Genomic DNA, 25,339 nt, shown 5'->3' with positions numbered 1-25,339 from the left:
CAGATATTGGCCATGAGAGCAAGAGAACAACCTTGGGTGCTGGGTTGGGCTCAGGATCCTCAAAGCTGTCCCCAGAGATGTGTTTACGGGGGCTTTCCTCTGACAGTCAGCGCTGATTTCTGCTTCTTTCTCACTCACTCATCTTTTTCACCTTTCTGCCACTTCTAAGGGAACATCTCTGGGGTTCAGCCCTGGGGTCTTGCTGCTGCTGAGATAAGAGGTCTCTCTGTATGGTTTCACTGATGCTAAGAGTCCTCAGAGTCCTGAGCTCTCCATTTCTGCCTGCTCCGTGGCTCTCCAGGGTTCCGCTCCACCATCCTTTCTGCTGGGGACACCTTCTGGCCTACTCCTGGTCATTGTTTGAGACTCAACTTAGGTGTGGTCACCTCCTCCCAGGATTCTTCCCTGGGCCCTCCCCTTCTCCTGCAAGTCCTACCTGTATCTTGGTCACTGCACTTGCTGCTGGTCCTGCTTGTGTGTGTAAAGGTCAGCATCTTCCCTAGAGTAAGCTCAGGGCAGTGATTGGGCGCATCTTTTTTCGGATCCTCAATGCCCAGCACAGGACCTGGCTTAGAGAAAGCATTCAATGAAGACTGCCTGGATGGGTGTATGGGTGGGTGGGTGGGGGGATAAGTAGATGGATGGATGGACAGATGGATGGATGAATGGATGAATGGATGGATAGATAACCTGCTTACTCTCTGTAGGGGGTCTATGGACGAGCTTCTCTTGACTGGGTGAACACAAGTGGAAATTTCAGATGGTTCTATGCAGGATTCAGCTACATGCAATGCTAGTGCCTTCTGGCCTGGGTGGGTGTTTGTAGCTGAATTAGGCAGACAATTAGCTCCAAACTCCAGGCGCCTAATCCTGGCTCCTGTTTTCCACCCCCGAACGCGCCATCTGAATCAGTGCAGGGAAGCGCAGGGCTTGCTCAGCAGGGTTTCTGTTCTGTGTCTGCTGCCCTCAAATGTCCACAGACTCAGATGGGAAGGGACTGTTTTGGGTCCTGCTGGCTACAAGCATAGCCAGAGGCAGACGGTGAGGAGGCCCAGGCTGGACGTCCTCCTGGAGTCAACATGAGTAAACTGGGGCTGGGGTCTGAGCCAGAGCAGGGTCTGTGCTCTCTGTGGGAGCACATGGCCACTCTGGCTAGCGCTGCTGGCCAGGCAGAGGGTGGGGAGCTGGCATCTAGGCTCTTGGAGCCATACCCACATGGGGAGGGGCTGGGCTCATGGGGCCTCAGAGGTGGGCAGGGAGAAGGAGGAAGTGAGACCCACCTGCTCTGATGGAGGAGGCTTGGACCCTGCCCTCATCGAGCTCCCTGCCTGATGGGGAAGACACACCCTATTCTCTAGGAGCCCCAAGGCCAGGAGGGAGACCAATCCTGGTCTCTAGGAAGCCCTGACCTGATGGGATCTGATGGGGGCTTTGGGGAAAATGGCTTTTGTATTGTGTTTTTCGCTGAGATCTGTTGATCCGATTTGGCTGGTCCAGGGAATCTTTCACTCACTCCATCTCTCTTGTACATCCCCTGGCACTTGGGAGGACCAGGAATTCTGAGGCTGATCCAGGAGGCAGTGGGTTCCTGTTCTAAATGGTTTGCTAGATAGTTCCGGCTGGGCTCTCACCCCCTCTCCCCTCCCTCAGTGCAGATAGAATGGAGGGCCCTGGCCTCTGGGGGTTGGAGGAACAAGGAGTCTGGCAGAATTTGGATTTGATCTGGTTCTTGTTTGTCCAACTTGTGTTTCTTGGCAGCCTGTTTCATTCTTGTAGTGATGTGGCCCCCGCTGCCGTGCTCCCCAGGTCCTGCCTGTGAACCCAGATGAGGGCTGCTCCCCACCTTCAAATATGCTCTTACCAATTCCGGCTTCTGTCTTGGTCCTTCCCATCTCTCTCCTCAGTCGCACCTTCTCTCTCCTGATTAACCTTCTCACCAGCATCTGCCCAGTTCCTGGGATTGGCCTGCCGTACATGAGAAACTGTCACCTCAGACTCTTTCCTGATGCTCAGGTCCTTGGGTTGACACTCATGGTGGAGCATTTTTCAGGTTTCTAGAAAGGTTTTGGTTTCTGTCAAGAGTGGCCAGTTCTAGAGATGATCCAAAACATGTGTAAAGGCAGATCGTCCACTCGGCCTTCCAGGGCTCACAGGCTGGCACCTGTCTCTGGGGGTGAGGAGGGTCCCATGTGGGTGGGTGCCTGGCCTCTTGATCTCTTCTCTGTTGTGGGGGGAGCTGGGAGGAGATAGGCTCGTGCGTATTAACTCCACAGTCTATTCTTGGTCTGCGTGGCTGTCCTTTGTGTAGATTTTAGACCCGTATCTTGGGAGTGGGGTTAGGGTGAGTGTGTGTGTGTGTATATGCACGTAAGTGCGTGTGAGAGGTGGGGGAGGCTGGGAGCAGGTGCGTGTGCAAACTCCCGAGGGCATTTCTAGCCTGGGAGGTGAAGCTGCAGGGATCATGGCTTTGACTTTTGAGTTTCTGAGGGCAGGTCTGGCTATGTCCTCAAGGAGGGGCATGGAGGTATTTCATTCCATCTAGTGCTCTGTTTAAAAATGCAATGTGTTCATTTTTCTCTGATTATATAAATATATGTTCATTATATGAAATTTGGAAAATTTAGAAATATACTGAACAAATAGACATTGCTTCCAACCAAGAACACAGTCCAAATGAACCACTGCCAGCTTCTCCTTCTCTATCCCTTCCTTCCCCATGGGCTTCTCTTTCTGTCTCTGAATCTGTCTCTGACTCTGAACCAGACTCCATTTCTATCTTTAAAAATATTGGGGTCTTCGCTTACTAATCTGCTTTTTCGTGAATCTAGTTCTTGGTGTTCTGACTATGAAGATGGGAGCGAAGCAGTGTGCAGGAACATGCACTGAGCATGCTCTTCCCATTTCCTAGGGGATCTCAAAGCTCAAAGTAGAGGTGGTGTCCCCTGTCCACCCCCTTCTAGGCACTGAGATGCCTTGGAGTCACCTGGTCAAGGGTGACTCTTGCTTGTCATTCTAAGAGGTCACCCTGGGGAGGCGGGTCTCCTCTTAAGTCTGCAGAGAGGGAGAATTTCTGGGGGTGGGTAATATGTGTGTGTTGAGGAGGCATAAAGAGAAGGAGAACCTTGGGAAGTTTCCACTCTGGTTGGGAGGGAGATGAGAGGTGTGCAGAGATCTCAGATGAGGTGCTCAGAGTGACATCACAGTGATAAGATGCTTTATTAGCTGGGGCACCAAGATCTTGGACTCTCTTGGCCCTGTGAGGTCAGCGTGGGCTGCAGAATCAGGAAAGCTTCTTTAGGGGGGTGGGTGAGAGAAAGACCTTGAAGGCTGGGTGGGGTTAGGATGGTGAAGAGGAGAAGAGGGCTTTCCTGGTGGGCAAAGGAGCTGGGGCAAAGGCTTGGCAGTGGGACGGTGTGTGTGGATTGTGTGTGTGTGTTGATAGTGTGTGTGCGTTTGTGTGTGTGAGATGGGCCTGTGGGGTTATGCAGGAAGTGCAGGCCAGCCTGGAGGAGGCATCAGAAGGCGTGCAGAGCTGTTCCCCCCACCCGTGGGGGGTGGGTGCTGGGGCTGGCTGTTCCCCGGCTCCAGGTTGGGCTAATTTTGAGCCGGCTGCTCCGGTTATAGTCTCTGGGACGCCGTGAAGGTGGGAACGTGCTCCCAGAACCGGAGTGGCAAATTATGCCCCAATCCCAAAGGGGAACGTGTAATTTCGGAAGCTGGACCAGATCTTTGGAGCACTATGTTTAGCTTTATTTTTTTCTACCTCTCGCTCTGGGGAGCTGCCGGTTTCCCTCTCACCTTTCTAAAAACGAACTGTATTAAAAATAACAATAAGGCTTCTGTGAGGTTCAGGATGAGAACTGGGGGCAGAGCTGCTGCCTGGCCGGGCCCGTCTCTGGGCAGTGGGGACCTTCACGTGGAGTTCATCCGGTCTATTCCAGGGGTCGCACCACACCCACCAACACGTGGCCAGGCCCCCAGAACCAGCCCACCACCACCTGGCTGGGTGCCTATTGGCCATTCTGCGCTCCTGCCTGTGCTTTGGGCTCTGACCAGCCCTGAGAGCTAATTTAGGGGAGGCCAGGGCCCCCCTCAGTGATGCTCCCTTCACAGGCTTTGTCCTCCCTGTGTTTCCCTGAGCCTTCCTGACCCACAGGTGACCGTGTCTCCAGACTCTTCCTGCTGAGGAGGGGAGGACCGCTGGGGCTTGGCCTCCTGTGGGGTCTCCAGAGCCCCCCTGCTCGGGCTCAAAGGAAGAGAGGGTGCACCTCGGGGAGCTCTGGGTCCCAGCTGGTCGCCACCCCTCCAGCCTTATCTCCTCTTACCCCTGCCTCAGAGCCTGCCTCCCTGAGCCTGCTCTCTCAAATGCTGAGCTTCTTTGTTCCTCCACACCTTTGCACTTGCTGTCCCCTCTGCCTAGGACGCATCTCTTGGCCTTGTCCACCTAGACTGGCACTCATCCACCCAGAGCCCCATCACTACCTATTGTAGTGGCCTCCGAAAAAGTCACCTGACCCCCAGTCCCAACCCCTGAGGCCCTGCTGGACCCTGCAGCCCAGGGATTCACCCTATAGAGTCTTGATTCACAGTACCGGAAGGTTGCAGGCAAAGATTCGATGCTGGAAAAGGATGCAGAAAGCTCTCTGATGTATAGCAGTGGCATGTGGACTATAAGACTCTTAAGTCTCCTCTTATATAGGGTTTTGGGGAAGCCATATGATACCCTGTTTTTGTCCTTGAGGGGAGAAGACTCAGAAACCTGCACTAGCTTAGGAACTGTGCCTAAGCAGGGGTTGGTGCGGCTCAGCTGTTAGCAGAAACCCCCAGGGATGCTGGGGAACTTGGTGTTTGTCTGAGATGGGAGGTGTGACGTGCAGGAAGGCATGTGAGAGAGGCGTTGAGTCCATGGTGCCAAGGGCAGTGAGAAAGCGGGCACGAGAGAGATGTTGGCTGAGCCTCTGCCGTGTGCCTCGCCTTGTAGTAGGCGTGCATGGCCTTCATCCATTCATACTTACTGTTGCCCTGTGAGGTGGGCTTTGTGCCCGTTCTCCAGATGGGGATGCTGACTCGGAGAGGTCAGGGGGCTCGCCCAAGATCACACAGCTGGTAAAGTGATGGAGCCAGAGTTTGGAGCTGGGCTTGTCCAACCTAAAGTACATGTTCCTCCTAACTTTTGCAGCCTCCCTGGAGGGAGAGCAGCGGGTGCCTGGTGGGAGAGCTCTGCTTCTTTAGGGCTGTCCCGTCTGCCCTGAAGTGGTTTCTCTAATCCTGTTGCTAACCAACGTGTTTAATTTGTAGCTTGCAGATGGTCTGTCGGGCTCGGCCCCCACTAACATGGCATCTTCTCCGTCCAGTCCTCATGTATGTATTATTTACCTATTTGTGGGCTCCTTGATCTCCCTGGGGGGCGGGGGGTGGGTAGGGAGTTAGGAAAGGAACAGAGGATGGGGGAGTGGGAAGGGAAGAAAGGAAGTATTTCCTGAGCTCCAGAAGAAAAGTTACCTGCCCAGTGCAGGGATGGAGGGATGGGGAGAAAGCTAAGGAAAGATTCCCAGAAACAGACATCCCTGAGCTATCTCTTGGTGCATCCTGGGATTTACCTTCATCCTGTTTACCTGCGTGAGGACTGTGGGGATTGGTTGGGGCTGCATGGGCCAGTGGAAACAGGAGTTTCTAGATTAGACCCTGACGGCTGGGACATAGGACATGAGAAGATTCTGTGGGCAACGGCAGACTGACCTTCTTTGCCCTGCCCAGAGGCATGAAGGGAGTGTGTGACTGAGGAAACCTGGCTGTCCCCAGCAGATTCTGAGAGGTCTGCCGGGGTGCTCTCCTGCAGGTCCAGTAGGGTTCCTACTGTCCGCCTGGGCTGATTTCCTGGGTGTCATCTTTACGGGTCGTGGATCCCTCCAGGAAGATGGCTTTGGCATCTAGCCTTCAACATGTACTCATGAAGTCCTACGCTGAGGGTCAAGGGGAGCCCCTGAACTAAAGGGGAGGCATAAGAGATAGGACCTGCCAAGAGTTGAATTCCATTCCTGATGCCAAGGGGAGGCATTGCCGTATTGGCTGTTTGAGGAGCTTCTAGGAGGAAGCAATCTATATTTTAAATTTTTCTGATTTATCCATTGTAGAAAATACAGAAAACACAAAAAAGCATAAGGCAGAAAGTTAAAACCACCTGTATTCTTACCAGTTAGGGATAAGCACTGTTAAGATTTTGATGTGCCTACAGTTTTAGATATCTTTTATACACATGTGCAGACTTTTTTTTTTTTACAAAATTGGAATCATATTGTACTTTTTTTATAATCTGCACCTTCTTTTACTTAAAAGTACATTGTGAATGTTTTCCCATATCTTTATATTCTTTAAAAAATATGGCTACATATTATTCCATTATATGGACATTTATAAAGTTTCAACTACTATCTATCATTGGACATTTAATTTTTAAATTTTAACTGTTATCTTATTTTATGTTCCTTAGAGGAGTTACTTTCGTTTACTTTATATAGGTCCAGCCCATTTCTTGTTAAATTTATTCCTAGGCATTTTATAGCCTTTGCTGCTATTTAAATGGAATATCTTTTTTTCTTATGACTTTGTCTAACTAGTTATTGCTAGAATATAAGAAAACAATATTTTTGTATATTTACTTTGAAGCAGACTCTTTATAAAGCTCCTTTATTGGTTCTGACAGTTGTTAACTCATTCTGTTGGGTTTTCCAGGTACGTAAGTTTGTTTTCTTCAAACAATAATAAATATGTCACTTTCTTTCTAATAGTTACACCTTATTCTTTTTTCCAGAATAACATTTGATAATTGAGATGCAACTGAGCAAACTTATTTAGTCTCTGATTCTCCCAAGAAGGCCTTTACCATTTTCCCATTAATTACGATAATAATTGGTAGTTTCAGATAGATATTCTTGATTTTGTCAACGTTGTGTCCTTTATTATTAGTTTATTCATAGCCTAAAAATTAGGTATGGGAGTTTAATTTTATCCAGTGCCATTTGGCATTTATCAAGATGATCATTTTGTTTCCATTGTCCTGCTAACATAATGTATAACTGTCCTGCATTCCTGAGGTAAACCCAAGTCAGTCAATTCGTCATGGTATCGTGGTTTACGACAATTGAGGTTCTCTTATCCAATCAATCCAGACAGGTGGTTGGCTAATTGAAAAAGTTGATTAAATAGAGACTCATAAAAAGTCATGCACACACACTATAAGCATTTTATTTCCAACCATATCCATGTATCTTCATTTGCCACTCATCTGACATATACCAAGGCCTCTTGAAATTTGAATCTGCTGTTTGAATGTCATGTCATCCTTCTGGTATAAACCACATCCAAAATGTATTATCTATGATCTTCCCTTTAGGTTTATTCAAGTTTGATGAGGTCTTAATGAGACCTGCAAAAGAATCTGAATGTGGAGTCCTTTTCAAGTTTAAGGGCCCCCTCCCCCACACCATTTTCGTGATTCACTCCTACTTAATTTTCATCATTAAAAAAAAATCAATAGCATTAAGTTTGTTTTCGTAGGTAAAATGCCCTTTCTTTTTAAACTCAAATTTTATACATTTTTGTAATATTTACTTATTGATCTAATTAGCACATTAGTATAACTGGCATAAACAGACTTTGGACCCAGCAGCTGACTCCTGGAAACATGCAGTTCCTTTGCTGGGAGCTGTAGGGGACATCCTAGGCTAGCTGCCGGCTTTCAGCTGCCTCGCAACCTTAGTCTCATTGTTAGCAGAAAGAAGGATGGCGTTTATAAACCCTGGTTAAGGGGAGGTTTCTAAGGAGAACTTTTAGGATATATTATTTAGTTAGACTTATTACTTATTTAGGATTTTTGCACCTCTATTAATAAGTATTACTTTTAGATAGTCTTTGTTAGACTTTGATATCAGGGTTATAATAGTTTCATAAAATATTTTTTGAGGCATACTATCATTTTCTGTGCTCTTGAACAGAATCTGGCATGAGAATGATTATTTCTTAAAGGTTTGAAAATACACTAGAGCCACTCTTTATGAATTTGAGTTATGCAAGTTGGAAATTACATGATATAAACATCTTAATAGTCTTGCTTTATGTACAAAATGTGTAATAATATGAATCAACCTAAATTAAAAAAATGCTTAACAGTCATGTAACTTAAAGGGTGGTGGCCAGGTGAATTGTATTTATAGTTTAGCTGGTAAACAGGATATCCATCATTTTTTCTTGAAAATGATGTTATATTATGTGAGTTTTGAATTATAAAAGATTTTCGCAAATGCATATCTTATAAAATTTTATAAGATGTGTATGCCCTTTACTCCTTTGTAAAACTGGGCCCAGCACCGTTTTTGGAGAGAATTCTTTGATCGCTTTCTACTTCTTCAGTTAATTCAGTGGCTTGGTTGTCCCCAGTTATTGCCTATTACCTTATATGGATTTATACCTATTACTACAATCAAAGAAAATGCTGCTGTATCTGTTCTGTTTTCATCCTCATTCCTAATTTTATAGATCTGTATTATTTCTCTTTTTTTCTTTATTAGGCTTAATAGCATTTCATCTATTTTATTGTTGTTTTTCATCCAAAGAACCAGCTCTTTAAAACTTATTAGGTTAGTTTCTTTAATTTCTAGACCCAAGTCATTTCTCAGCCCTCTTCCTCTGAAATTCCTATTACACATATTTTGGGTATCTTGGGCTATCAATTCATATCTCTCTATTGTTTAAAAATTCTTTAAAGGAGATATTTGTCTACATTTTCTTCTCAAAATTGTAAAGTTTTGCTTTTTTTACTTAAGTCCTTATTCCATCTGGAATTGATTTGTGTGTGTATGTGTGTGTGAAGTGTGAGATAGAGATTAGATTTCTTTTTATTTTTCCCATATAGATAATCAATGAATTCATATAATCATAGAATGGCCTATCCTTTCTCATTGATCTATAGTGATAGTTGTCATATGTCAGGTTTCCATTAAGTGTGGGTCTATTTGTGGGCTCTGTATTCTGCTCCATTGGTCTGTTTGCTGTTCCCGGTACTAATACTCCACTGTCTTATTTATTATAGCTTTATAATAGGTCTTGGTATCTGGTAAAGGACATATACCACCTTTTTCATTTTCAGGAGTGTCATTTGCTTTTCCTTTCTTGTCCTTTGCTTTTTCACTTCGGGTTTAGAATCAGATTATCAACTTCTTAAAAAACTGTTGTGATTTGTGATTGAGGTACAGTGAATTTCTGGATCAATTTAGGGAGAACTGTCATTTTTATAATAATATCCTTTAACTATGAACATGATATGTGTCCCTATTTATTTAGCTCTTCTTTAACGTCTTTCAATAAAATTTCATAATTTTCTCCAAAAAAGTCTGTTGCACCTTTTAGTAGATTTTTTTGTTGTTACTGTCGTTGAGTTGGTTATGACTCCTAGCAACTCTGTTCAGCAGAGCGGAACCCTGCCTGGTCTTTTTGAGCCAACATCTCGCCTTCTGGCACTCTATCAGACAATGCTCTGCTGCTGTTCATAGGGTTTTCATGGACAATTTTTTCAGAAGGCCGCGTCCTTCTTCCTAGTCTGTCTTAGTCTGTAAGCGCCACTGAAACCTGTCTACCATGGGTGACCCTGTTGGTATTTGAAATACTGGTGGCATAGCTTTCAGCATCATAGCAACACACAGCCGCCACAGTGTGACAGACAACAGAGGGGTGGCGTGGTTCCCTGACTGGGAAACGAACCTGGGCAGGCGTGGCGGTGAGAGCGCTGAATCTTAACTACTAGGCCAGTGGGGCTGGCCTTTGATTAGAGTTAGTTCTAGCTATTTTATGTTTATTGTTAATTTTACTTGGATTTTTAAAGGTACATTTTATAATTATTTTTTGCTGAATTATGAAGGAAATTCATTCTCATATGCTGATCTAATCTCCAGAAACCTTGCTAAACGCTTATTAATTCTATTCATTTGAGGATTCTTCTGGTTTTCTATGTGGTCAGTCATATGATTTGTGATTACTCATGGTTTTCATTCTTCTGTTTACTTGTTATTTCTCTTTCATTTTTATTATTTCCTTTTCTTGTCTTATTGCACTTGCTGGGCCCTTCAGTTTAATAGTCTATGTAACTGATAATAGAGGGTATTCTTATCTGCTTTTAAAAGTGACTATTTTTATGTTTCACCACTGAGTATGAATTTATCAGGTGAACCATTACTAGTCAGCTAAGAGTTTTTATCATGAATGATGTTAAATTTTATTGAATATTCTTTACGTGTGTTGAGGTAATCATATGATTTGCCTCCTTTAATCTGTTAATGTGGTGAAATATACTAATAGATTTTTTTTTAAATGCTGAAATAACTTTGAATTTCTGAAACAACCTGTCCTGGTCATGATACATTATCTTTTCCTGCATTGCGGGATTCAATTTGCAAAGTTTGATTTAGGAATTTTTTTTTTATCAGTTTTTATGAGTGAACATGACCTGAAGTTTCTTTTTCTGATACTGTTCTTTTCATGTTTTGGTATCTAGATAATACTAATCTTGTAAAATGACTTGGGCGTATCTACTCTTTTTCTAGTCCCTAAATGAGTGACAAAAGATTGACATTATCTGTTGTCTGAATGTTTGGTAGATTCCTTTATCAAATTGTCTAGGGGCCAGCCCAGTGGTACAGCAGTCAAGTGTGCACATTCCTCTTCGGAGGCCCAGTGTTCGCTGGTTTGGATCCTGGGTGCGGATATGGCACCGCTTGGCAAGCCATGCTGTGGTAGGCATCCCACATATAAAGTAGAGGAAGATGGGCATGGATGTTAGCTCCAGGCCAGTCTTCATCAGCAAAAAAAAAGAGGAGGATTGGCAGGAGTTGTTAGCTCAGGGCTAATCTTCCTCAAAAAAACCCCAAACTGTCTAGACTTAGTATTCTTCTTGGGGATATTTGAAACTGCTGATGCAATTTTTAAAAATGTTTAAAAGACTTTTGAGATTTTCTGTTTCTAGGTGAGTCACTTTTAGTGATTTATGTTTTATAGGAATTTATCCATTTCTTCCTAAAAATTATTGGCACATTTTTCATAATATCTTCTTACTTTTTCAAAAAATTTTCTCCTCTATCTAGTTACGTGACCTTTCTTTCCTAGGGCTATATTTTATTATTCTTGCCAGAATTTGTCAGATTTTTTTTTAGTCTTTTCAAAGAACCAATTTTTAGCTCTGTTGATCTTCTATTATTTCCTTGTTTTCTAGTTTATTAATTTCTTTATTATTTTCTTCCTTCTATTTTTGGGGGGATTATTATATTTTTTACCTCTTAAGTGCCATGCTTGGTTAATCAAGTTTCAAACTTTCCTCTTTTCTATTGTAAACATTGAAGGCTATAAAATTCCCTCTAAGTACTGCTTTATGCATCCCACAGGTTTTGATAAGTGGTATTTTTGTTATTTTCCAGTTCTGAGTATTTTCTGACGTCTGTTATGTTTCTTTTTGACAGCTGAATTGTTTAAAAATATGTTTTAGAAGTTCCTAACGTGTTTTAAGTTATCTTTCTGTTACTGGTTTCTAGCTTAACCGTACTGTGATGCAGAGAATGTGGTCTGTGTGTGATGTTTCTTAGAAATGACTTCATACTTGCTTTATGACCTAGTACAAGGTCAATATTTGTACTGTCCTGTGTGTGCTTGAAAAGAATGTGTATTCTCCAAATGTGTTTTACATATAACCTGTCCATTTAGATGAGACTTGTTAACTGTGTTATTCAAATCTGTTTTTCTTCTGATTTTTTTATGTATGTGGTCATCAGTTTCTGAGAGAGGCATGTTATAACATCCTGCTTTAATGTGGTATTTGTCAGTTTCTCCTTGTGATTCTGCCTTCTTTTCCTTTATATATTTGATGGTGTGTTATTAGGCATGAACAAGGTTAGAATTCTTATTTCTTCCTAGAGAATTGAATCTTTTAACAATATGTGGTGAACCCCCAGTCTTCTGCCTTTTTAAATCTTTACCAATGAGTTTTACCTTAAAGTCTATTTTATCTCATGTTAATATAGGTGTACCAGCTGTCTTTTGGTTAGTATTTTCCTAGTATATCTTTTTCTATCTTTTTACTTTCCACTTTTCTGTGACTTTATGTTTTAGGTGTCTCTCTGGTGAATAGCAAATAGCTGGATTCTGGGTTTTTTTTTAATACATTCTGACGATGTTTTTCCTTAACTAGAGAATTGGAGACCCAAATATATTGTGTTTACTGATACATTTGGATTTATTTCTGCCATCTTATTTTGTGTCTCTATTAGTCCTGCCCTTTTTAATTCTTTTTTGAGGAAGATTAGCCCTGAGCTAACTACTGCCAATCCTCCTGTTTTTGCTGAAGAAGCCTGGCCCTGAGCTAACATCCATGCCCATCTTCCTCTACTTTATACGTGGGACGCCTACCACAGCATGGCTTTTGCCAAGCGGTGCCATGTCTGCACCCGGCATCCGAACCGGCAAACCCCAGGCCGCCGAGAAGTGGAACGTGCGAACTTAATCACAGCACCACCAGGCGGGCCCCAGTCCTGCCTTTTTTATTTTCTCATTTTTTCCATTTTGGATTAAGAGATCCACCTCCCCTCCCCCTTTTCATTCCTTCTTCCCTTTTCAGTTTCAAAACTATACATTGTTTCTATTCCTTTAGTGATTAGTATAGAAGCTTTAACACACATATTCAACTTAGCAGTCTACATTTAATTGGTATTATAGCCTCCTTCAGAATATTACAAGAAACGTAGAATGCTTTAATTCCAATGACCCACCAATTTGCAAGCTTTTGTTCTGCATTTTGGTTCTACCTTTATAAACTACATTTTAAAAGCAATATTATTTTTTAAGTGATCAGTTTTTCTTTTAGCTATATCCACAGCTGCGATTTCTTTTTGTATATCGTTCTTCTTTCTCCTGGGGTCATCTTCCTTCTTCCTGAAGGGGAACCTATAGCAATTCCTATAATTAGGACCAGTTCATTGTAAACTTTCTCACTTTTTAATTATTGTTTGAAAATATTTTCATTTCACCCTTATTTTGGAAATACTAGTTTCACTGACACTTATTTTCGGACAGTAATTTGAAGATATGATTTCACTGTCTTCTGGCTTCCATTGTGCTGTTGTTTTCCTAAATCTGAGGACCTTTTCTTTTATTAATTAGTTCTGGATAGTCCTCAACCATTATCTCTTCGAATATTACATGTTCTCCATCATCTCTATCATTTCCTTCTGGAATTCTGATGAGACCTACGATGCACCTTCTCTATTCTCCATGTCAGTTAAACTTTCTTTCGTATTTCTTGTTTCTTGGTGTTGCAGCCTGGCTAATTTCTGAAGATATATTTTCTAGTTCATGAAGTCTTTAGTTGTTTCCAATGGCTATTTAACCTGATGGATCGAGTTTCTAGTCTTAAGTATTGTATTTTTATCTCTAAAGTTCTTTTTTCCCCCTAAATCTGCTTGTTTATCTCTGAAAGTCTCTTGTTCTCTTGCCATATTGTTAATGCCTTTTGTTTTTCTAAACAGTTTTTCCTTCAAGTCCTATTGCTGACAGTTCTGCTTTCTGTCGTCCTAATAGGTCTGATCTGCAGTTGGTGTTTCTAGCTGACTCTTGCTCATGGTGCCTCGTTCCTTATGTGTCTTACTATTTTTGATTGTGAACTCATGTTCCTTGGAACTTTATCTGAGAGTTCTTTGAGGCCTGGATGAAAGTCCCATTCTTTCAGAGAGGATATGTGTTGACTTTTACCAGATGCCTGGAAACACTACACACCCAGATTCGCTTAAAACTAAATGTTTGGCTTGGGCTTTTTGGACCCCACAGTTAGTTTGCATCTTGGCTCTTTATATCTCTGGATTTTTGCTTCTCATTTGCCCCCAAAGATTTTCTTTATAGTCACATCAGCTCAGTCATGCATTAAAAAAGGCTTTTACAGCTATCTTTTCTGTTAGTTTAGGTGTTCTTCCTTGGAGAGTTTGTCAGCTCCTCTGATTTGTCCTCTGACGTTGCTAGAAATCAGTCTTTATTATAGTTGTAAATTTGACAGTCATGTTTGTCTTCAGGCAGGTTATATTTCCTTCAGGACTGCATGCTCTAACTTCTTGTTTGTGGCATCCTCTTCAGACTCCCTATGAGCATAAATTAATCATTTGTTTTCTTCTTTTTCTGCTCAACTCTTTAACGTAACACTTGTCTTAGGCCTCATCTTGCTCCCCTTCTTTTGAAGCTTGATCTCTTCTTCCTGTCTGTCTTTACAGAGGGAAGTCCTTGCTTGTCAAGTACTGGGAGCTCAGATGGCTCTGTCCATTAGTGCATGGGCCCCCTTTTAGTCTCAAACTCAGATAGGAAACAGTCTAAGGTGGCTGGAATTTTGCCTTGCCGTGTAGGTATCCAGCAGGGTGGCAGAAGTAAGAAGGAAAGTAGGATCAGAGGCTCTTCTCCCAGGCTGAAGAGTTTATTTCCTGTTTCTTGTGGCAGTCAGGTGTTAGCTGGCCAGATCAGGGCCGCAGCCCTTGCCTGAGGACTCCGTGTAGGAGTTTCTTAAGTAAAGGAGGGCTGACTCTATCCCAACAGGCCGCTAGGCAGGGGTGTTCCCTAAGGGAAGTTTCTTCAGCCTTGGCTGCGTGGACCTGCAACCTTGTGACTTCAGACCCCTGATGGGTCAGTTTTCTTAGGGCTGGATGCGTATTACTTATTTCCAAACCAAGGTTGCTAGTTTATGAGTTTACAGTGAGCAGTACTTCTGCCTGAGGGATGTGACCTTCGTTCAGCCCGTGGTCTGTCTCTGGGTTCAGCATTTGGGGAGCCAAATTGTGATTGGAGATGAGTGAAGAATCAGAATGAAGAGAGGGAGTTCTGTGATTTGACGTTTAGTGGCAGCTGTCCAAGATGGGCTGATAGATCCATGTCCAAAGGCAGGGACTGCATTAGTCCCTAAGTCCCTCTCCCCTGGTGATGCTGGTGTGAACAACTGTCAACAGTTAACTCTTACTCCTTTTCTCCTGTATTTCCAGAACTGAGCGGTTCCTGTTTTTCACTGACATATTCTTTCTCTAGATATATTAACACAATGCACCAATTAAGGCTTAGTGTAGGAGCTGCTCTTCCCCTTGGGGGAGATTTCACCTCTCCTTGCTCTTAGCCACTGCGCATTCCTTTCATGGTCTGATTCTCTGAGGACAGCCCTGTTTCCCTTATTTCCAGGTTTGGGGGGAAATGCCTCATTGCAGCTCATGAGTACTGACAAGAATTTATCCTCAGACTTTGAAGCGAAGGTTTTCTGAGCAAAGGAATCAGTTACAGGGTGGGGCTCCCAAGTGAGGAAGCGTTTCCAGAAGGCATCCGAGGCGGCTTGTCTCCGATCTTCCTGGTTGCACCTCTGAACTCGAGAGTTTGAGGGGGAGTATTTTAATTTTAACAGCATTTATGGTTTTGCCTGTACTTTTGTCTCTATCACATGTGCTAATTAGGAGGATACTCATCTTCTCCTTGAAGTAGGTTTCCTAAGGACATGTATTTGGCAATATTGCTTTAGCAGGAATTACTGTATGTGCTTGAAAGTAACAAAACTGTACTTCTTTAAAAATATCTCTGGTTCAGATGTGTTGCCAGGGCAGCCTGGCCTCCCCCCACTCCCATTAGTTCTGATTAGGGAGGTTTGATGCCTGTCACTGCGTGTAATCTGGACCTTCCTTTGTGAGTCATTCCTTCTCTCATTTTCTCAGAGCAAATACAAATCGCCCATCAAATGACAAGTGAAGGCACAGGGGAGGCAAGGGGAGGGAAATCAGAGCCGAAATCTGTTAGCCATTTGGAGTAATTGGTTATTTGCTGTGTTTGCTGGTTGGGAAGCAGAGCACATACTTTACGGTCTCTCCTGTTACGGGGGCTGGAGTCACCGCCGATATTGGATCCTCGTTGCCGGAGCCCTTGGCTCCGGGCGCCTTTCCCCTGCTTGGCATTCCTGTGGTCTCCTCGGGGGTGCACCCCTCCTCCCTCGATGCACACTGCAGCGGGGACAGCCCAGGGTGAAACTTGTCTGGCAAACTCCAGGACCTCATCAGGGAGAAGGAGGCCCCAGCCCCCTCCAACCAGCTCTCCCTGCCTCGGCTTCCACCCTGCCATATTCCCTTCTTCCCGAGAGGTCTTTTCCCTGGTCCGTGAGGGACCTGTTTTCCCATCCAGAGAGAAAAGGTTCATCTCTTCCCAGAGGGAAATTCTCAGCTTTCCTTGGAAATCTACAGGACAGAAAGTTCTCACTGAGGTCTAACTTAATGCCTTCCTACCCCAATTGGTCCTGTCACTGTCCCTGTCCCTTCCCACCACCAGCCTGGGTCAAAACAGTGCTTGAGACTTGGTGTAGTGCTCACTGCTGGGTACAAGTCCCCCGAGGATGCTCAGTGAAGCCTTTTAACAACCCAGCGTCTTTAACACCTCTCTCGCATTCACTGAGGCATGGGGAAATCAGATTGAATTAGCAGCAAGTTCAAAATATAAAATATTTGAAAAGTAATGTGATTTTGTGTATGAAAATGCACACAGTAACTAGAAAGTGGTTGATTTTGGCACATAGTAGGCTCCCCCAAATATTTTTAAAATTGAATTTAAGATAACTAAGATTAGTGTCTGTAGTTTGATGAATGCTTCTACAGTCCTGGGAAGGCCTTCAAAAATAGTTTTTCTCTTAAGTAGATTGTTGGAACTCTTGTTAAGTAAAACTGTCTACATAAGCAGAATGAAGGTAAGGTAAGCTTTTCCCTGGGCCCTATTGGAATCATCACAAATTCTGAATTAGTGATGTCTCATTGCTTTCTTCCTAGGTTTGAAGACTCTGATGGGATCTTTTTTCATTCACCCTACTGAATAGATTCCATGCCTCTGGCCTTTCTGCATGGGTATATGTGGTCATACCATCCTTGGAGGACCAAGGCATGGGCTCATGTGTCTACCTTAGGCTCCTGAGTTGGGAGAGGGCCAGCAAGCTGGGATTCCCCATAGGTTCCCCACCGCATTTGGGTCCCCCATCTGGAACAGGCCAGTAGTTAATTTATCAGGTCCTGATCCTTCTCTGCTCACCATCTGCTTGACTTTGCTAGATTTCAGGCACACTTATTCACTGGGCCTTTTGGAAGCAATTCAGCATTTCAGTTAAAGGTCTTCCCTTTCCTCCCACCTCTGTTGGTCCAGCTTGAAGTCAGAGTAATGATCCCTTCGACAGACACAGAGGCGGGACTGCAGGGAGTGTCAACAAGAGGTTGAAAACCCAGTGTTCCGCTTGTGGAAATAATTAAGTGATTTTTGTTGTGAGTGTGTTAAGTTCTGCTGAATCAACATGGTAGCTGGCTGTGGACATATGCTTGTGTGGTTTTGGGGGGCGTGAGATGTTTAGTATGCATAGGGTGGGGAAGGTTTGAAATTGGGGTATTTGCATGTTTGGGGGTTTGTCTGGTCTACATATAGGCATAAGTGCTTGTATGTTATGTCTGTGTTTGTATTAGTGTGTGTGTGAGCAAATAGTTTCAGTTTCTTAAACCTCAGGACATCAATTAAAGAATTAGAGGAATCATCACATCATTATTCCAATTATGTAGATGTCGAGCTTTGGGGCAGCAGAATTGGGGATCAAACTGATGATGTTGGCAATATCAACAAGAGCATTTATCATGATAAACTTTACTGGTCATAAAGTCTCTTTGCAGACTTAGAGCAATATCTGCAGTGTTGGGTTAATAATATTGTTACTATCTTGATGATAATGATTTGTGCTAAGAGACAAATTGCTTTCAACACAGTCTAGGATATCTACCTCTGGGTTGGCATAGGTGATGAAGGCCTGCTTAAAATGATAAAAAAAATAAATAAATAATAGGCTTCCTTTTTAGAAGTGAGTGTAGAGTTCCATATAGTGACCCAAGGTTTAACATTATAACCTTGGTGATAAACGAACTTGACCAGGAACTTTACTCTTTGATTCAAGTGGTCATCCTGGGGAAAGATCACAATGCCCCACCCCCTAACTTTCCTTGCTTCACGGAGAATAGGCTTAGAATTACTGTTGTCACTGTTGCTCTCCATATTCCTGCCATGTGTTAGGCCCACTGAATGAAAGTGGGAGATTAAATGTTCGAAGTGTACCATGCTGATTTGGGTCTCCAGCGGGCGTAGGGTGCCCGTTAGGCTAGATCAGGCCTGGAGAATCATGTCTTTGTTACATGGCTCTGCTTGCTCAGAAATCAAATGTTGGATTTTAGCTGAAATTCGAGAGGCCACCAGTGGGTTCTTGATCAGACTTACTTGCTTTGCTGGCTGAATGATGAGGGGCCTTGAACCCTGGGCATGGGGAAATAAAGTTTTAATGGCCAGACTTCCTGCTAAAGCCTGAGATGACACTTTAACAATCAAGTCTTTTGCATTTGTTTCTCGTCTTTGCTATGTTCCAAGACTGGATGCTTAGCTATTGCAAAATGAGGTCAGGAGCACACTCGGAATTAGAGAACAGACAACCATTTCCCTTTTGGAGCTTTGGATTATGGGATTCTACTAACATCAGAGGGCTGGTTGGCTTTGGCACATCTGGGTTAAGACATGGAAGGGCCATTCTGGTTCTGTGGGGCTTGTTCTTAGGGGTGTGTTAACTTATTCTTGGACTTCCTGAGGAAGAGAATAAAGGAGTGGGTTGAAATAACTCCATCAGAACTTAGATTAGTGAAATAGCAGGAATGATATTTTCAAGTCAGATCCACGAGTGCATTAAAAATATAACTTTATTTTTCTGTAATTCAACTTTATCTCTTTTTCAAGCTCACATTTTTCCTGATGGCAGAAAAGTTCTGGTATTCTTCAACAGTTTAGGTTGAAGCTTAGTCAGTTTTGAGCTTTTCCTCCTTGTCTTCACCCCTGGGAGGCAGCTGAATTCTGGGTTGGGCTTCCCTAAAGTCATGACCTCGATAGGGAGGGACTCCTGGTGGCCAGTACGTGTCCACCCTGGATCTATAGGCCCACTGATTTCTGGGCACACAGACCACACAGACATCTTGTTATCTCAGCTACAAGACCCTTTCAGGTACGCTGGCTCTCTCCCTTTTGACTAACTTTCAAGCCCGTCTGGAGAGCATAGTACAATTTGGTAGCTCTTGCGTGACACTCTGGGGTCGACAGGAAGTGCCGAGGGCTCCCTCTCCCATGACACCACTGCAGACATCTTCTGCCAAGTGCCCCAAGCCCTAATTCCTCTGGAAACTTCTGGGTGGCTGCCACTTACCAGATCCCCCAAATTATGGAGTGATCTCTTCCATTTATACTTTGGGGCTAACCCGGGGGGCAGGATTTAGGCGTGCCTTGTCAGAAACCATCACAGGTCTCTAGTTCTTGCTTCCTCTCCCCTTTACACTTTCATCTCCTCTGTAGGTGGTGGGAAAACTGGCTGGAAAAAACTTCCTCTTAGACCTGTTTTTTTAATGGCACGTTATCTACCTTTAGAAATTTAAAAGCCAAGGATCATCCCCTCCCTGCTGTTTAGGCATTCATATATCCATCACTTGTTTACTGAACTCAAATATGTGCCAGGCAGTGTTCTAGGTCCTGGGGATATAGTGTCAAAAAAAAGATAAAGATCTTTGCCCTCATAAGGTAGAGACGCAATAAACAAATGCCTAAATAAAATATGTGGAATGTCAGATGGTGATTATTGCTAGGGAGAAAAAACAAGGAAGGGGGAATGAGAATTGCTGGGAAGGAGTGTTGTGATTTAAAATATGGTGAATAAGGAGCGTAAAACAGATTATATTTGAGTTCAGAGTTGAAGGAAGCCAAGAAGTGACCCATGGATCTATCGGAGGAGCTGAGTTCTTGCCGTGAGAAGAGCATGAGGGTGCTGGAAATGTTCAAGGACCGGGAAGGCCGCTGTGGCTGGAGCAGTGTCAACGAGGAAGAAAGTGGAAGGACGTGAGATCAGGGAGGTATGAGGGCCTGATCGTGAGAGACTTTAGCTTGTTGTCATTGTTGTAAGGGCTTTAGCTTTATTCTGGATGAGTTGCAAATTGTTGGAAGGATTTGCACAGAGAGGTGACATGTTCTGATGTGTGTGGCTGTTGTGTTGAGAATAGATTTGGGGGCAAGGATGAAAGCATGGAGGCCGGTTAGAAGACTGGTGCAATAATCTAGATGATGTGGGACCAGGTGGTAGTGAGAGGGGAGAAGTGGTTTGATTCGATATGTACTGAAGGTGGCCCCAACAGGATTTGCTGATGGACTGAATGTGGGGCATGAGGAAGACTGTGGAAGGAGCAGGTGGATGGGCAATGATCAGGAGTTGGATTCTGGACACGGTACGTTTGAGAAGATGTCCAGTGGGAGATGTTAAATAGGCAGCTGGAGTTCAGAGGAGTCATGCAGGCTGGAGAGAAGCTCAATGTGGGAATCATCAATGTATGTGTTATTTAAAGTCATAAGACTCAGGGGCTGGCCCCATGGCCTAGTGGTTAAGTTCGTGCGCTCTGCTGCAGGCAGCCCAGTGTTTTGTTGGTTTGAATCCTGGGTGCAGACATGGCACTGCTCATCGGGTCACGCTGGGGCGGCATCCCACATGCCACAGCTAGAATGAACCACAACGAAGAATATACAACTATGTACCGGGGGGCTTTGGGGAGAAAAAGGAAAACAAAAAAATCTAAAGTCATGAGACTCGAGGAGAACCCCAAGGCACTGAGAGTGAATGGAGAGAAGAGATCTGAGCATGGAGCCCTGGGGCACTCAGAGGATCAAAGGGTGGGAGACAAGGAGGAATCAGCATAGACTGAGAGGGCGTGGCCAGTGAGGTGGGAGGACCATCACCTGTGCTGTTTCAAGGACAGAGGAGTGACTGCCTGTATCAAAAACTGCTGCTAGATTGATTACTGAGGCCTGAGTCATTGCTGACCTTGGCAAGCATGTTTGGGCAGAGCCAAGAGAATGGAAAGGCAAGAATTAGAGATGAGCGCAGATAATTCTCTCTAGGAGTTTTTCTGTAAAAGGGAGAAAGAAATGAGGCAGGGGCCAAAGGAGAGGGGTTAGAGAGTTTTTTGGTAAATGCTGGGGAACTAGTGTCACATGTTTGAATGCTGATGGGAATGCTCCAGTAGAGATGGAAGTCTGATGATGCAGGAGAGGGTAAGGAGACTATGATGTCCTTGAGGAGGCCAGAGGGCATGGGATCCCGGGCGCGAGAGCCGGGGCTGTCCTTGGGTCGAGGTGCCAGCAGACCTCCCTCTCTGTAACAGGAGGTAAGGCAGCACGTGGTGCGAATGCTAGGGGGCCTGAGGGAGGTCTCTTCTGATCGCTTTCGTTTTCTAAGAGAAAGAGTAAGGAGGGTCACTGGCCAAGAGTGATGAGAAGGAAGAGGAGTTAGAGGTCTGAGGAGAAAGGAGAAGGCATGGAATGGTGGTGTTGGGACAGGAGAGAGTAAAGGACTAGGAAGTTGAGAGGGGGTGGATGACAGCACTGCAGCCCACTTGAGGCTGCGACATGAGCTTAGAGTGAGACCAGCAACTGGTTTGCTCTTTTCCTCCAGCCACAATTGGTTGTATGGGGCTGGCGGGCAGTAGGGGAAGGGGTGGATTTAAACCCAGGATGGGTTGGCCAGAGTACAATGGAGTAAGAGAGGGGCAAGGGAGTTTTGAAGTGAAGAAGGACGAAGGGGTAAACAAAGGATTCTAGAGGCAAAAAATAAACTAGTTAATATGTCAGTTAGGATGCTGTGGCGTGTGTAATTTCTGCCACGGATGAGGTCAGTTAGAAAAGGGTGTACCTGTGGGATGCAGAAAGAAAAGGGGGAGCTGGCCTACCGAGCAGCAGGCCGGCTGGTGTTGCCAGGAGTTAGGAAGGTCCCCGGGCTGTGCTCCTCACCAGCCATGTGTCTGCTCCGGGAGCACCAGCCACTAGACATCACCTGGGACTCTGAGGGCAGAAGAAATTGTAGCCAAGAGATGTTTTTTGGGAAAACTGGGTGTGCTCAGATTTAGGTCCTGTTTGGTAGTCAACTGCTTGTTTTTTTTAAAAAAAATGTAACTCATATTTCCTTGGAATAAAAACTTGAGATTCCTGCTTTTCTTCTTTTGTTAGCAGTTATATGCTTGAATTTGATCATTTGTTCTTTTTAATTTTAACAGTTTTGTTGAGATAATTCACATAAATACAAGTCCCTATTTAAAGTGTATAATTCAATTTTTTTTAGTATATTAACAGTTGTGCCACCATCACCCATAATCAATTTTAGAATATTTTCGTCACTCCAAGAAGAAATCCGGTACCCAAGAGCAGTCATCTCCCACTTCCTCCCAACCACTCCCAGCCCGAGGCAACCACGAGTCTGCTTTTTGTCTCCATAGCTTTGCCTATTCTGGACATTTCATATAAATGGAGTCCTATAACATGTGGTCTTTTGTGATGAACTTCTTTCACTTAGCATAATGTTTTCAAGGGTCATCCATGTTGTAGCATGCATCCGTTCTTTGCTTTTTATTATCAAATAACGTGCCGTTGTATGCAGAGACTGCATTTTCTTTATCCACTCATCAGTTGATGGACATTTGGATTGTTTCTACTTTTTGGCTATTAGGAATAATGCTGCTGTGAACTTTCATGTAGCAGTTTTTGTGTGGACATAAGTTTTCATTTCTCTTGGATATAAAACTAGGAGTGGAATTGCTGGGTCATACGGTAACACTCTGTTTAACCTTTTGGGGCACTGCCAGACTGTTTTCCAAAGTGACTGTGGCATGTTACATCCCCAGCAGCAGTGTATAAGCAGTCCAGCTTCTCCACATCTTCGCCAACGCTTGTCACTATCTGACTTTTTGATTATAGCCGTCCTAGCGGGTGTGAAGTGATATCTCATTGTGGTTTTGATTTGCATCTCCTTGATCACTAATGATGCCGAACATCTTTTCATGTGCTTTTATTAGCCATTTGTGTACCTTCTTCAGAGGACTATATATTTAAATCCATTGCTCATTTTTTTGGATTGTCTTTGTATTATTGAATTGTATGAATTCTCTATATATCCTGGCTACGGATCCCTTATGAGATATGTAATTTGCAAATATTTTCTCCCATCCTGTGAACTGTATTTTCATTTTCTTGGCGGTTTCTTTTGAAGCATCCTGCTATTGTTCTTTATTTTAAAAACTTTAATTTTTAAATTTATGTAAGAAATACATAGACATAAAGAAAAAATAGAAAATTTTGAGCAATACATAAAAATAAAAGGAATAAACAAAACATTATAATCTCATCATTCAGAGGTAATTGCTGTGAACATTTGGGGCTTGATCCTTTTATTAAAATGAAATCACATGGGGCCAGCCCCGTGGCCCAGTGGTTAAGTTCGAGCGCTCTGCTTCAGCGTCCCAGGGTTTTGCCGATTCGGATCCTGGGTGCGGACATGGCACCGCTCATCAGGTCATGCTGAGGTGGCATCCCACATGCCACAACTAGAAGGACCCACAACTAAAAATACACAACTATGTACCGGGGGGGCTTTGAGGAGAAAAAGGAAAAAATAAAATCTTTAAAAAAAAAATGAAATCACATTATTCATTTTTTAACCTTTTGTAAATCTCATCAGTTGTGGATAACTTTCCATATCAATAAATGTATTTCTACAGCATCATTTTTTATCTTGCATAACATTTAATCACATGGATGTAAAATGTACCCAAACAATTCCTTATTGTTGAACACTTAAGTTGTTTCCAATTTTTTACACTTTTATAAATGAAGTTAAATTCTTATGCATATCTATGATTACTTTCTTTGGATAGATTTCTAGAACAGGAGTGATGGGTGAAAGTGTATGCGCATTTTTCAGGCTGTGGAAACATGCAGCCAAATTGCCTTCTGGAAAGATTGTGGCCAGCTCTGTTCCTGCTGCCAGTTTGTGAGAGAGCCAGCCCTGGGCCAAGAAGCTAACCTGGTCCGCACAAGAGAAGCAATACTGTTGTCAGTAACAGCAGTAAACACTTGCCTTGCACTTGTGTACCAGGCTTTCTTCTAAGCACCATGTACGTACTGACTCCTTTATTCCTCAAAATAATTGATACTATTATTTTTCCATTGTACAGATAAGATGATTGAGGCACAGAGAAGTAGTTGCTCAAGATCACACAGCTAGGAAGGGCAGGATTTGAACCCTACAAGTCTGGCTCCCGAGTTCTGGCTCCCAACTACCCTGATTTACTGCTTCTTTATATGCATGGCATGTGGAAATTACTGGTGGAGGCGGGAATGTGGATGAAAGCCTGGTAGGATTAAGCACAGTGCTGGCTGTTGCTGTAAGATATTTTCTATAATGCTAAGAAAGCATCCTTTTATTCTGAATTCACTGAGAGTTTCACTTAGGAATAACTGAAAAACTTTATCACCCCTTTCAGCCTCCTCTTCTTTTTTGCATGTTATAGATCAAGGGATGGCCAACTTTTTCTTAAATGGGCAGATAGGAAATATTTTAGGTTTGGGGCACATAAGCTCTCTGTCGCAGCTCCTCAACTCGCTGTTGTAGCTGAAAAGCAGCCACAGACAATATTTAAATTACAAAACCAGGTGGCTGGCCAGTGGGCCATAGTTTGCAAATTTTTGTTATAGACGTTCATGTGGGTTTTCTCTCCTGCTCACTGATATCGGGCCACTCCTGCATTCTGGAATAATCTGGCTTGACCGTGCCAGACCTAGTGCTGCAATCTGTTATTAGTACTCTATTGAGGATCTTTACATCTCTGTTTAGGAATGAGATTAACCCGTGTGTGTGCGTGTGTGTGTGTGTCGTGGTCAGGCTTCACGAGGAAACCTCATCTTTTTTCTATGCTGTGGAACAAAGAATGACTTGTTCTTTGAAAGACTGATAGAACTTCCCCCCAAAGAAACCATCTTGGCCTGATGTCCTATTTGGAGATAGTTCTTTGAGATCTCTTCCACTTTCAGGGTTACTGATCTCTTCATTTTTTTCTATTACTTTTGAATCCATTTTGGCAATTTACATTTTTCTATAAAATTATCCACTTCATCTTGATTTTCGAAGGTTTTGTCATTGATTTGGGTGTAGGTAAATCTCTTAATATTTTTATTCTCCCCATAATATCTCTTTATTTGATCCTTCTCATTCCTATTGGTGTACCTACTTTTTAGACATTGTTTGATAAGTGTTTATTTTTTTGGTCTTTTGAAAGTTTGCTTTGGGGTTTAGTTATCAATTGTGATATTCTTCTCCTTTCTAACGTATTAATTTTTACTTGTCATTGTCAAATTTTGGTCTTCCTGCTTTTCTCTTTCT

General features: G+C 43.4%; 1 protein-coding gene across 23 annotated transcripts in view; it reads left to right on the top strand.

The window, feature by feature from the left end:
- Positions 1 to 25,339, top strand: part of DYSF (dysferlin) — a 218,231-nt gene that overhangs the window by 157,506 nt on the left and 35,386 nt on the right. For 13 of the 23 annotated variants that reach the window (XM_014836663.3, XM_070511971.1, XM_014836667.3 and 10 more), the window contains one exon: positions 5,299 to 5,361. The exons of the other annotated variants lie outside the window; for them this stretch is intronic. In XM_014836663.3, coding sequence (XP_014692149.1) covers positions 5,299 to 5,361 — 63 coding nt within the window. The remainder of the gene's footprint in view (positions 1 to 5,298; positions 5,362 to 25,339) is intronic. 23 annotated transcript variants of the gene reach the window in all.

This window comes from Equus asinus, chromosome 6, assembly GCF_041296235.1.
Source record: "Equus asinus isolate D_3611 breed Donkey chromosome 6, EquAss-T2T_v2, whole genome shotgun sequence".
Taxonomy (NCBI): Eukaryota; Metazoa; Chordata; class Mammalia; order Perissodactyla; family Equidae; genus Equus; species Equus asinus.
The sequence above is the reverse complement of the archived record's forward strand: the minus strand, read 5'-3'. Positions and strand labels throughout refer to the sequence as shown.